Consider the following 13,742-nt stretch of genomic DNA (forward strand, 5'->3'; position numbering starts at 1 on the left):
ATACAAAACTACAAAGTTTGATCGAAAAATTTTACAAAATGGCGGCATTGGAGACATTTTTGTAATGTGGTTTCTCTTGAAGGAGCTCCGCGGCACAGAGGGTGCAAACTTTAATCTGAGCAAAGAAACATTTTTTTTCTTAATCTAGATAAGAATAGCTAGAGAAACACGTAGGGGATTTAAAAAATATTTAATTTTGTGGAATTAGCAAGCATTTGAAGGAAAAAAACTCTATTTTGGACTAAAAAAACGGCACTTAAGTAATTATAACAATCGTTTAAATTAATCTATCGAAAATCCCCTACGCTCTTCTCTTAAGAAGGTTATTATACAGACGTAGTGAAAAACCTGATTAAAAATATTTAAAATTGTTTGAGTTATGCTGCGTGCCAATTTCAGAAAAGTTTTGAGAAAAACGCGTTTAAAGTTTGGAAATTTGGAGAAGTCGTTAGGTAGCAGTCACTAACGCTTGGTTAAAAGCTTAAAATATTTATGAAATAGACTTCGGTAACGTATAAAATTTTTTGTTCTGTATTTTAAAAGGTTCAAAGAATTTTTTAAACTTATAAAAAAAAAAATGAATTTTTTGAAATTTCTACAGTGGTGTTACCCCTTAACAGCATCCCAGGCATTAGCTAAAAAGCATATTGCGTGTTTTAAGTTGATATTTCGCAAAGATTCGTCTATTGTTTTTCCACGGCGAACGATGTCACTTAAAAGGCTTGTTTTGTAGTTCAATTTCGTAAGCCTTATAACATTCTGGTCCATGGGCTGTATAAGTGCAGTACAGTTTGGAGGAAGACACATTACAGATATTTGACCATCACTACTCATTAACTCGCCGTCTTTGGGATGGCATGGAGCATTATCAATAAGCAATAGAGTCTTTTTGGGAAGATTTTCGGCACGAAGGAACCCTTTTACCTGCAATTTTAGGAAATTTAAATTAATAAACCAAATTTTTTACAAACAAAGATGACACGATGTACCTCTGGAACAAATGTTTTGTGAAACCATTCCTCAAACAAAGCCAAGGTCATCCAAGCACTTTTATTTCCTTTGTAGACAACTGGAATATCTGTAAAATTGTTAAGTGATCGTGGGTTTAATGATTTCCCAATAACCATTAGTTTTACTCTGTGATTTCCAGATGCATTCGTGCAAGCCAGAAAAGTTATTCTTTCCTTACTGATTTTATGTCCTGGAGCGGAAGTTTCTTTTGACCGCACAAGAGTTCTATCAGGCAAAAGCTTCCAAAAGAGACCAGATTTATCGGCATTGTATATCCGGTCCTTGGTCAAACCTAAATCAGAAATTTTTTTGTTCAGTTTTTGTAAAAATGGATTAACTGAATGAGTCTTATTCGAAAGTTTTTCTCCACATATTTTGAGTCTTCGTATTTCATATTTTTTTTTAATGTTCGTAATCCAACCATTGCTAGCATGGAAGTCCCCGATTTTTCCTGAATTTTGGAATGGAGAAACTTGGCTTTTTGTTTAAGCATATCAGAAGTGATTAGTAAATTCTTGGCTCGTTGATTTGCAAACCATTTCATCAATGCTCTTTCCATTTTAGGAAGCTCTGCAGGCTTAAACGTTTTTCTCTTCCCAGGACCAGATTCAGCATGCGCCAGGAACTTCCTTATGGTGTTCTTCTTATTCTTAATGCGGTTTATTGTTGACCTGTGCACGTGAAAACTTTTGGCTAAGGCATCGATAGAAAATCCTTCACTTTGCTTCCTTAAATTATCAGCTTTTTGCTTTATTGTAAGCAACGTAAATTTTTTCCCTGCCATTGTGAGACCGCACTCAATGAAACGTCCGTTGAAATTGATTCAAATGTCCCAAAATATACGTGGGCAAGAGAATAAGCCAATCACAGCAATTCATTTCCGAAATAAATCGGGACTTCCCCGAATTTTATTGAATCTAAGGAACCGTTACCAAAAGCAACAAGGCAATGTCGCAAGTATCGAGTTCAAATTTTTTGGATGTCGCAAGTACTGAGTACGTAATGGAAAAATTTATTATATTATATTATATTATATTATATTATATTATATTATATTATATTATATTATATTATATTATATTATATTATATTATATTATATTATATTATATTATATTATATTATATTATATTATATTATATTATATTATACTAGCAAACCCGGCCCCCTTCGCTGGGCACACTAAAATAGAATAGATATGGTTTAGAACAGAAAATATATGGTTTTCATATTATTTATTTCTTTATTCTTTATTCAAACGCTTTGGCGTAAACAATATTTTTTGTTTTTCTATTTGTTTTTGAGTAAATATAAAATATAAATTGAAAATCAGGAAAAAAGAAGATTGTTTTTAAATTTCAAATCAACGCATATGAATAACTAAGAAACAATCGTCTTTTTTCCTGATCATCCATGAATTTTTCGTTTCAATTTATATGTTTTATTAAGCATTGGAGCTTTTTTAACCATTATCCATTTATATTTTTCAAAAAAAAAAAAAACGAAAAAAATTGTTTTTTCCACGAACACATAATTTCATTCGGATTTCACATTAAATTCTCAAATTTCGTAAGAAATTATTCACTGTTCCAAAATCCACTCCAAAAAAATTCACAAACAATTTTAACATGTCGCACTTACGTTTTTTCCTAATGGCATCCAAATCAGAAAGAAATATTGACACATTGTAACTCACACTGTCATTTGACAGTTCAGTTCCGCCCCAGGCGTTAAAAAAGTAAGCGACATTATGGCTGGCTCAAAATAACGCTGTACCCGTTGCCACTGCTCCGAATTACAACCAAACTTTACGAAACCCATTTTCAATACTTACTTAACAATGTGCATAAGTTTGGTTTAATTCGGTGCAAAGACACGGCGGGTCCACGTTTTGGCATATATTTCCAGACTCTAGTCATCAATAAGTATGAAAATTACCCCGTATTAAAGCACTTATCAACAGCTTTCATTTGATACCCATATTGTACATACACAACCAAAGGTTACCCGGGTCCACGTTTTGACCTATATCTCCAGACCCCAGTCACGTAGCGGCATGAAAAATACTCTGTACTAAGGCATTTACCAACAGCTTCAATTTGATATCCATATTGTACAAACACATTCTAGGCTCCACGTTTTGGTCTCTATTTCGAGACCCTAGTCACGGAGCGGCATGAAAAATACTCTGAACTAAAGCATTCACCAACAGCTTCCATTTGATACCCATATTGTACATACACGTCCGAAGGTTACCCGGGTCCACGTTTTGACCTATATCTCGAGACCCTATCTACCAATAGGTATTCAAACTATACGGAAATCATCTTCAATACCTACTTAACAATGTGTGTAAGTTTGGTTTAATTCGGTGCAAAGACACGGCGGGTCCACGTTTTGGCATATATTTCCAGACCCTAGTCATCAATAGGTATGAAAATTACCCCGTATTAAAGCACTTATCAACAGCTTTCATTTGATATCCATATTGTACAAACACATTCTAGGGTCCACGTTTTGGTCTCTATCTCGAGACCCTAGTCACGGAGCGGATGGAAATACTCTGAACTAAAGCATTCACCAATAGCTTCCATTTGATACCCATATTGTACATACACATCGGAAGGTTACCCGGGTCCACGTTTTGACCTATATCTCGAGACCCTATCCACCAATAGGTATCCAAACTATACGGAAACCATCTTCAATACCTCCTTAACAATGTGTGTAAGTTTGGTTTAATTCGGTTCAAGGACACGGCGGGTCCACGTTTTGGCTTATATTTGGAGACCCTAGTCATCAATAGGTATGAAAATTACCCCGTATTAAAGGACTTATCAACAGCTTTCATTTGATACCCATATTGTACATACACAACCAAAGGTTAGCCGGGTCCACGTTTTGACCTATATCTCGAGACCCTATCTACCAATAGGTATCCAAACTATACGGAAACCATCTTCAATACCTCCTTAACAATGTGTGTAAGTTTGGTTTACTTCGGTTCAAAGACACGGCGGGTCCACGTTTTGGCTTATATTTGGAGACCCTAGTCATCAATAGGTATGAAAATTACCCCGTATTAAAGGACTTATCAACAGCTTTCATTTGATACCCATATTGTACATACACATCCGAAGGTTACCCGGGTCCACGTTTTGACCTATATCTCGAGCCCTATCCACCAATAGGTATCCAAACTATACGGAAACCATCTTCAATACCTTCTTAGCAATGTGTGTAAGTTTGGTTTAATTCGGTGCAGACACGGCCGGTTAGCGAACACACACAAAAAGTTGACTTTATTTTATATATAAGATTTTTTTCAGTTTGTGTCCGAAAAATCCAAATATCTTACGGAACCCTATTTTTTTCCAAAATAAAATGTAATCCATGTTACTCTTGGATAATGTAGTTTTCGAATGGTGAAAGAATTTTTAAAATCGGTCCAGTAGTTTTTGAGCCTATTCGTTACAAACAAACAAACAAACAAACAAAGTTTTCCTCTTTATAATATTAGTATAGATATAAGATTTTTTTCAGTTTGTGTCCGAAAAATCCAAATATGTTACGGAACCCTATTTTTTTCCAAAATAAAATGTAATCCATGTTACTCTTGGATAATGTAGTTTTCGAATGGTGAAAGAATTTTTAAAATCGGTCCAGTAGTTTTTGAGCCTATTCGTTACAAACAAACAAACAAACAAACAAAGTTTTCCTCTTTATAATATTAGTATAGATTATATTATATTATATTATATTATATTATATTATATTATATTATATTATATTATATTATATTATATTATATTTTATTATATTGTTCAAATTATAAGACTAATATTTGTCCTATGTGGTAAGCTGGCATATGAAATGTCATCCACTACTTTGTACATTTTTGAGTTTATAAGTTTGAAATAAACCTTTGAGACATTCAGCTGCGCGTTTCATTTAAGAAAATTGATTCTCTGTAACATGGTTATGGGCCCAGAACGTGAAAACTGCTTTTAAATACAAGATATATAAAATAAATTTGTAAATACGTGTGTGACGCGAAACACCGGTTTTTAATTTGCGATAAAAATGAGTCTCGCGCTGCAAATAGAAAAACTTACAGAAGACAATTACGACGTGTGGTCGGTGTCGGTGTGTCAGTGTGTGTCAGTGTGCTAATTACAACGGACTTGTGGAGCGCTGTTTGCGATGGATCGCCAGAAAAAGTAACTAGTAACTAGAAAAAGTAACCAGAAGGCGCTGGCATGTATATTTTTAAATGTGAAACCTACGCAGTTAATGCATATCAAACCATGCAAAACTGCGTCAGAAGCATGGCAAAAGTTACGCCGAATTCATATGTATGCCAGTTGGTCCTGTTAGAAAAGTTCAGTTGTACCAGAAACTATTACGTTTAAACATGCAGCAAGATGATAATGTATCAAAGTATGTACACTCGTTTATTGAGACGATCGACAAGCTTGCAGAGCTAAACATACATATAAACGACGAATTGAAAGTTATTATGCTGTTGTCGAGTCTTCCCAATTTGTGGGAAAACTTCGTTGTTGCTGTTGAGACTCGCGACAGATTGCCGACGTTCGATGCCATTAAGGCGAAAATTCTAGAAGAAGGTGTTCGTAGGCAAGAGCGAAATGAAAGAGAGGGCATGCAAGCAATTTATAAATGTGAGAATAAAACTAAAAATACAAGCATTGTAACAAAGCATACAAACACGGATAACACACACAACGATATGCAAAGTGAGGTGAATTCAAAGGCGACAAAGATACCGAAGATGCAAAAGAAAAATATTTGGTGCATTGACAGTGGCGCTACTTCACGTACCTAAGTTTTGTGATAAAAGTGTATTTATTTCTTTTATTGCGAAAGAAGTTAAAGTAATGTTGGCAGCAGATAAATTTGTTGAATCACACTACAGTATCTAGTAGAATTACAAAATGGTAATCAAAAAATAACCCATCAAAATGTTTTGTATGTTCCATCGTTGCGTATGAATTTTTTGTCTGTGAGTAAAGCAGCAGAATTTGGTAATTTCACCACATTCACATTTGAAAAACGATTAGACAGTGAGAGATAAAACGAATGCAATAGTATTGCAAACAAAACAAACAAATAACTTGTATTTATACACTGAAAACAAATTAGTTAGTGTAAATATGTTAAGTGTTGATTCAATGCGCCTGCACGAACGTGGCGAATTTCCTAACATTGTGTTTTCTGATGAAAAAAAATCCCAATTGAGCAGTTCATAAACACTCAAAACGATCGTGTTTACTTGACCGAATGCTCTTACGAAAATTTGAGCCTACGTATGGCCACTCTAAGCAATTTCCCATCGCAAGTAATGGTTTGGGCCGCAGTGACCGCTCACGCTCTCCAATTGTTTTTATCGAGCCCGCTGTCAAAGTGAATGCGACTTATTTTCGGGAAATTGTTTTAGAAGCTGCTTTAGAGCCATGGACACGCAAACATTTCGGTCGTAGATACGCTTAAGTTTAATTCGTTCATATACATAAATATAGAAAGACTTACATACTTTATGTGGAACTAAAAAAATTTGAAATTTTTGTTTGTTTTGTGCAAGCTCGGTTGTTCAGTACTACGCTGCTTCTAAGTCTCTGGAGCGTCATAATATCGTCTAAATAGGCTTTATTTTGATCAGCCCATTCTAAGCAAATATTGTATGCTGATATAGTCTCCTCCTGTGTAACTTTCTTCGTATTTACTACCACGTTGTTTGTTTCTTCACCATCAGTAAGGTCACAATTGATACAGGGATCTTCATTTTGTTCAAAAGACTCCAAAATGGTTTCAGCAATCCATTGCTAAATTTCAGAATCGGATATTTGCTGCAATGGTTTTATTTCTTGAAGCAAATTTGAAATTGCTTGAATATTGGATGTATCTTTAACAAGCTGTAAGCGTAACTCTGAAAGAGGGATGACGTCTTCACTATCCCATTCGGATGTTACCTGAAACAGTTTTTGAAATGATGACTGAATGGAGGTCACATTAAGGGGTAACACCAGTGTACACGCGTAAAATAAACACGATTTTTAAAGAATTTTTTTGTATAGAAGGAAAGGGGAAACAATCACTCTGATTTGGGAAGTTATTACCTATATACTAGAATACAAAACTACAAAGTTTGATCGAAAAATTTTACAAAATGGCGGCATTGGAGACATTTTTGTAATGTGGTTTCTCTTGAAGGAGCTCCGCGGCACAGAGGGTGCAAACTTTAATCTGAGCAAAGAAACATTTTTTTTCTTAATCTAGATAAGAATAGCTAGAGAAACACGTAGGGGATTTAAAAAATATTTAATTTTGTGGAATTAGCAAGCATTTGAAGGAAAAAAACTCTATTTTGGACTAAAAAAACGGCACTTAAGTAATTATAACAATCGTTTAAATTAATCTATCGAAAATCCCCTACGCTCTTCTCTTAAGAAGGTTATTATACAGACGTAGTGAAAAACCTGATTAAAAATATTTAAAATTGTTTGAGTTATGCTGCGTGCCAATTTCAGAAAAGTTTTGAGAAAAACGCGTTTAAAGTTTGGAAATTTGGAGAAGTCGTTAGGTAGCAGTCACTAACGCTTGGTTAAAAGCTTAAAATATTTATGAAATAGACTTCGGTAACGTATAAAATTTTTTGTTCTGTATTTTAAAAGGTTCAAAGAATTTTTTAAGCTTATAAAAAAAAATGAATTTTTTGAAATTTCTACAGTGGTGTTACCCCTTAACAGCATCCCAGGCATTAGCTAAAAAGCATATTGCGTGTTTTAAGTTGATATTTCGCAAAGATTCGTCTATTGTTTTTCCACGGCGAACGATGTCACTTAAAAGGCTTGTTTTGTAGTTCAATTTCGTAAGCCTTATAACATTCTGGTCCATGGGCTGTATAAGTGCAGTACAGTTTGGAGGAAGACACATTACAGATATTTGACCATCACTACTCATTAACTCGCCGTCTTTGGGATGGCATGGAGCATTATCAATAAGCAATAGAGTCTTTTTGGGAAGATTTTCGGCACGAAGGAACCCTTTTACCTGCAATTTTAGGAAATTTAAATTAATAAACCAAATTTTTTACAAACAAAGATGACACGATGTACCTCTGGAACAAATGTTTTGTGAAACCATTCCTCAAACAAAGCCAAGGTCATCCAAGCACTTTTATTTCCTTTGTAGACAACTGGAATATCTGTAAAATTGTTAAGTGATCGTGGGTTTAATGATTTCCCAATAACCATTAGTTTTACTCTGTGATTTCCAGATGCATTCGTGCAAGCCAGAAAAGTTATTCTTTCCTTACTGATTTTATGTCCTGGAGCGGAAGTTTCTTTTGACCGCACAAGAGTTCTATCAGGCAAAAGCTTCCAAAAGAGACCAGATTTATCGGCATTGTATATCTGGTCCTTGGTCAAACCTAAATCAGAAATTTTTTTGTGCAGTTTTTGTAAAAATGGATTAACTGAATGAGTCTTATTCGAAAGTTTTTCTCCACATATTTTGAGTCTTCGTATTTCATATCTTTTTTTAATGTTCGTAATCCAACCATTGCTAGCATGGAAGTCCCCGATTTTTCCTGAATTTTGGAATGGAGAAACTTGGCTTTTTGTTTAAGCATATCAGAAGTGATTAGTAAATTCTTGGCTCGTTGATTTGCAAACCATGTCATCAATGCTCTTTCCATTTTAGGGAGCTCTGCAGGCTTAAACGTTTTTCTCTTCCCAGGACCAGATTCAGCATGCGCCAGGAACTTCCTTATGGTGTTCTTCTTATTCTTAATGCGGTTTATTGTTGACCTGTGCACGTGAAAACTTTTGGCTAAGGCATCGATAGAAAATCCTTCACTTTGCTTCCTTAAATTATCAGCTTTTTGCTTTATTGTAAGCAACGTAAATTTTTTCCCTGCCATTGTGAGACCGCACTCAATGAAACGTCCGTTGAAATTGATTCAAATGTCCCAAAATATACGTGGGCAAGAGAATAAGCCAATCACAGCAATTCATTTCCGAAATAAATCGGGACTTCCCCGAATTTTATTGAATCTAAGGAACCGTTACCAAAAGCAACAAGGCAATGTCGCAAGTATCGAGTTCAAATTTTTTGGATGTCGCAAGTACTGAGTACGTAATGGAAAAATTTATTATATTATATTATATTATATTATATTATATTATATTATATTATATTATATTATATTATATTATATTATATTATATTATATTATATTATATTATATTATATTATATTATATTATATTATATTATATTATATTATATTATATTATATTATATTATATTATATTATACTAGCAAACCCGGCCCCCTTCGCTGGGCACACTAAAATAGAATAGATATGGTTTAGAACAGAAAATATATGGTTTTCATATTATTTATTTCTTTATTCTTTATTCAAACGCTTTGGCGTAAACAATATATTTTGTTTTTCTATTTGTTTTTGAGTAAATATAAAATATAAATTGAAAATCAGGAATAAAGAAGATTGTTTTTAAATTTCAAATCAACGCATATGAATAACTGAGAAACAATCGTCTTTTTTCCTGATCATCCATGAATTTTTCGTTTCAATTTATATGTTTTATTAAGCATTGGAGCTTTTTTAACCATTATCCATTTATATTTTTCAAAAAAAAAAAAACGAAAAAAATTGTTTTTTCCACGAACACATAATTTCATTCGGATTTCACATTAAATTCTCAAATTTCGTAAGAAATTATTCACTGTTCCAAAATCCACTCCAAAAAATCCAAAATCACATCCAAATCAGAAAGAAATATTGACACATTGTAACTCACACTGTCATTTGACAGTTCAGTTCCGCCCCAGGCGTTAAAAAAGTAAGCGACATTATGGCTGGCTCAAAAGAACGCTGTACCCGTTGCCACTGCTCCGAATTACAACCAAACTTTACGAAACCCATTTTCAATACTTACTTAACAATGTGCATAAGTTTGGTTTAATTCGGTGCAAAGACACGGCGGGTCCACGTTTTGGCATATATTTCCAGACTCTAGTCATCAATAAGTATGAAAATTACCCCGTATTAAAGCACTTATCAACAGCTTTCATTTGATACCCATATTGTACATACACAACCAAAGGTTACCCGGGTCCACGTTTTGACCTATATCTCCAGACCCCAGTCACGTAGCGGCATGAAAAATACTCTGTACTAAGGCATTCACCAACAGCTTCAATTTGATATCCATATTGTACAAACACATTCTAGGCTCCACGTTTTGGTCTCTATTTCGAGACCCTAGTCACGGAGCGGCATGAAAAATACTCTGAACTAAAGCATTCACCAACAGCTTCCATTTGATACCCATATTGTACATACACGTCCGAAGGTTACCCGGGTCCACGTTTTGACCTATATCTCGAGACCCTATCTACCAATAGGTATTCAAACTATACGGAAATCATCTTCAATACCTACTTAACAATGTGTGTAAGTTTGGTTTAATTCGGTGCAAAGACACGGCGGGTCCACGTTTTGGCATATATTTCCAGACCCTAGTCATCAATAGGTATGAAAATTACCCCGTATTAAAGCACTTATCAACAGCTTTCATTTGATATCCATATTGTACAAACACATTCTAGGCTCCACGTTTTGGTCTCTATCTCGAGACCCTAGTCACGGAGCGGATGGAAATACTCTGAACTAAAGCATTCACCAATAGCTTCCATTTGATACCCATATTGTACATACACATCGGAAGGTTACCCGGGTCCACGTTTTGACCTATATCTCGAGACCCTATCTACCAATAGGTATCCAAACTATACGAAAACCATCTTCAATACCTCATTAACAATGTGTGTAAGTTTGGTTTAATTCGGTTCAAGGACACGGCGGGTTCACGTTTTGGCTTATATTTGGAGACCCTAGTCATCAATAGGTATGAAAATTACCCCGTATTAAAGGACTTATCAGCAGCTTTCATTTGATACCCATATTGTACATACACAACCAAAGGTTAGCCGGGTCCACGTTTTGACCTATATCTCGAGACCCTATCTACCAATAGGTATCCAAACTATACGGAAACCATCTTCAATACCTCCTTAACAATGTGTGTAAGTTTGGTTTAATTCGGTTCAAGGACACGGCGGGTCCACGTTTTGGCTTATATTTGGAGACCCTAGTCATCAATAGGTATGAAAATTACCCCGTATTAAAGGACTTATCAACAGCTTTCATTTGATACCCATATTGTACATACACAACCAAAGGTTAGCCGGGTCCACGTTTTGACCTATATCTCGAGACCCTATCTACCAATAGGTATCCAAACTATACGGAAACCATCTTCAATACCTCCTTAACAATGTGTGTAAGTTTGGTTTAATTCGGTTCAAAGACACGGCGGGTCCACGTTTTGGCTTATATTTGGAGACCCTAGTCATCAATAGGTATGAAAATTATCCCGTATTAAAGGACTTATCAACAGCTTTCATTTGATATCCATATTGTACATACACATCCGAAGGTTACCCGGGTCCACGTTTTGACCTATATCTCGAGCCCTATCCACCAATAGGTATCCAAACTATACGGAAACCATCTTCAATACCTTCTTAGCAATGTGTGTAAGTTTGGTTTAATTCGGTGCAGACACGGCCGGTTAGCGAACACACACAAAAAGTTGACTTTATTTTATATATAAGATTTTTTTCAGTTTGTGTCCGAAAAATCCAAATATCTTACGGAACCCTATTTTTTTCCAAAATAAAATGTAATCCATGTTACTCTTGGATAATGTAGTTTTCGAATGGTGAAAGAATTTTTAAAATCGGTCCAGTAGTTTTTGAGCCTATTCGTTACAAACAAACAAACAAACAAACAAACAAAGTTTTCCTCTTTATAATATTAGTATAGATTATATTATATTATATTATATTATATTATATTATATTATATTATATTATATTATATTATATTATATTATATTATATTATATTATATTATATTATATTATATTATATTATATTATATTATATTATATTATATTATATTATATTATATTATATTATATTATATTATATTATATTATATTATATTATATTATATTATATTATATTATATTATATTATATTATATTATATTATAATATATTATATTATATTATATTATATTATACTAGCAAACCCGGCCCCCTTCGCTGGGCACACTAAAATAGAATAGATATGGTTTAGAACAGAAAATATATGGTTTTCATATTATTTATTTCTTTATTCTTTATTCAAGCGCTTTGGCGTAAACAATATTTTTTGTTTTTCTATTTGTTTTTGAGTAAATATAAAATATAAATTGAAAATCAGGAAAAAAGAAGATTGTTTTTAAATTTCAAATCAACGCATATGAATAACTGAGAAACAATCGTCTTTTTTCCTGATCATCCATGAATTTTTCGTTTCAATTTATATGTTTTATTAAGCATTGGAGCTTTTTTAACCATTATCCATTTATATTTTTCAAAAAAAAAAAAAAACGAAAAAAATTGTTTTTTCCACGAACACATAATTTCATTCGGATTTCACATTAAATTCTCAAATTTCGTAAGAAATTATTCACTGTTCCAAAATCCACTCCGAAAAAATTCACAAACAATTTTAACATGTTGCACTTACGTTTTTTCCTTATGGCATCCAAATCAGAAAGAAATATTGACACATTGTAACTCACACTGTCAATTTGACAGTTCAGTTCCGCCCCAGGCGTTAAAATAGTAAGCGACATTATGGCTGGCTCAAAAGAACGCTGTACCCGTTGCCACTGCTCCGAATTACAACCAAACTTTACGAAACCCATTTTCAATACTTACTTAACAATGTGCATAAGTTTGGTTTAATTCGGTGCAAAGACACGGCGGGTCCACGTTTTGGCATATATTTCCAGACCCTAGCCATCAATAAGTATGAAAATTACCCCGTATTAAAGCACTTATCAACAGCTTTCATTTGATACCCATATTGTACATACACAACCAAAGGTTACCCGGGTCCACGTTTTGACCTATATCTCCAGACCCCAGTCACGTAGCGGCATGAAAAATACTCTGTACTAAGGCATTCACCAACAGCTTCAATTTGATATCCATATTGTACAAACACATTCTAGGCTCCACGTTTTGGTCTCTATTTCGAGACCCTAGTCACGGAGCGGCATGAAAAATACTCTGAACTAAAGCATTCACCAACAGCTTCCATTTGATACCCATATTGTACATACACGTCCGAAGTTTACCCGGGTCCACGTTTTGACCTATATCTCGAGACCCTATCTACCAATAGGTATTCAAACTATACGGAAATCATCTTCAATACCTACTTAACAATGTGTGTAAGTTTGGTTTAATTCGGTGCAAAGACACGGCGGGTCCACGTTTTGGCATATATTTCCAGACCCTAGTCATCAATAGGTATGAAAATTACCCCGTATTAAAGCACTTATCAACAGCTTTCATTTGATATCCATATTGTACAAACACATTCTAGGGTCCACGTTTTGGTCTCTATCTCGAGACCCTAGTCACGGAGCGGATGGAAATACTCTGAACTAAAGCATTCACCAATAGCTTCCATTTGATACCCATATTGTACATACACATCGGAAGGTTACCCGGGTCCACGTTTTGACCTATATCTCGAGACCCTATCCACCAATAGGTATCCA

At 34.3% G+C, this 13,742-nt stretch overlaps 2 protein-coding genes across 2 annotated transcripts; both read right to left on the minus strand.

The window, feature by feature from the left end:
* Positions 1-606: 606 nt before the first annotated feature.
* LOC129251925 (jerky protein homolog-like) lies at positions 607-1,127 on the minus strand. Its single transcript, XM_054890874.1, has 2 exons — positions 990-1,127; positions 607-924 (listed from the first exon to the last, which is right to left on the minus strand). The coding sequence occupies exons 1-2, from the start codon at positions 1,125-1,127 to the stop codon at positions 607-609; spliced, it is 456 nt and encodes a 151-aa protein (XP_054746849.1).
* A 6,636-nt stretch (positions 1,128-7,763) lies between these two features.
* LOC129251926 (jerky protein homolog-like) lies at positions 7,764-8,284 on the minus strand. The gene is made up of 2 exons (XM_054890875.1): positions 8,147-8,284; positions 7,764-8,081 (listed from the first exon to the last, which is right to left on the minus strand). The coding sequence occupies exons 1-2, from the start codon at positions 8,282-8,284 to the stop codon at positions 7,764-7,766; spliced, it is 456 nt and encodes a 151-aa protein (XP_054746850.1).
* Positions 8,285-13,742: the final 5,458 nt, after the last annotated feature.

Source organism: Anastrepha obliqua, unplaced genomic scaffold (assembly GCF_027943255.1).
Source record: "Anastrepha obliqua isolate idAnaObli1 unplaced genomic scaffold, idAnaObli1_1.0 ptg000106l, whole genome shotgun sequence".
Taxonomy (NCBI): domain Eukaryota; kingdom Metazoa; phylum Arthropoda; class Insecta; order Diptera; family Tephritidae; genus Anastrepha; species Anastrepha obliqua.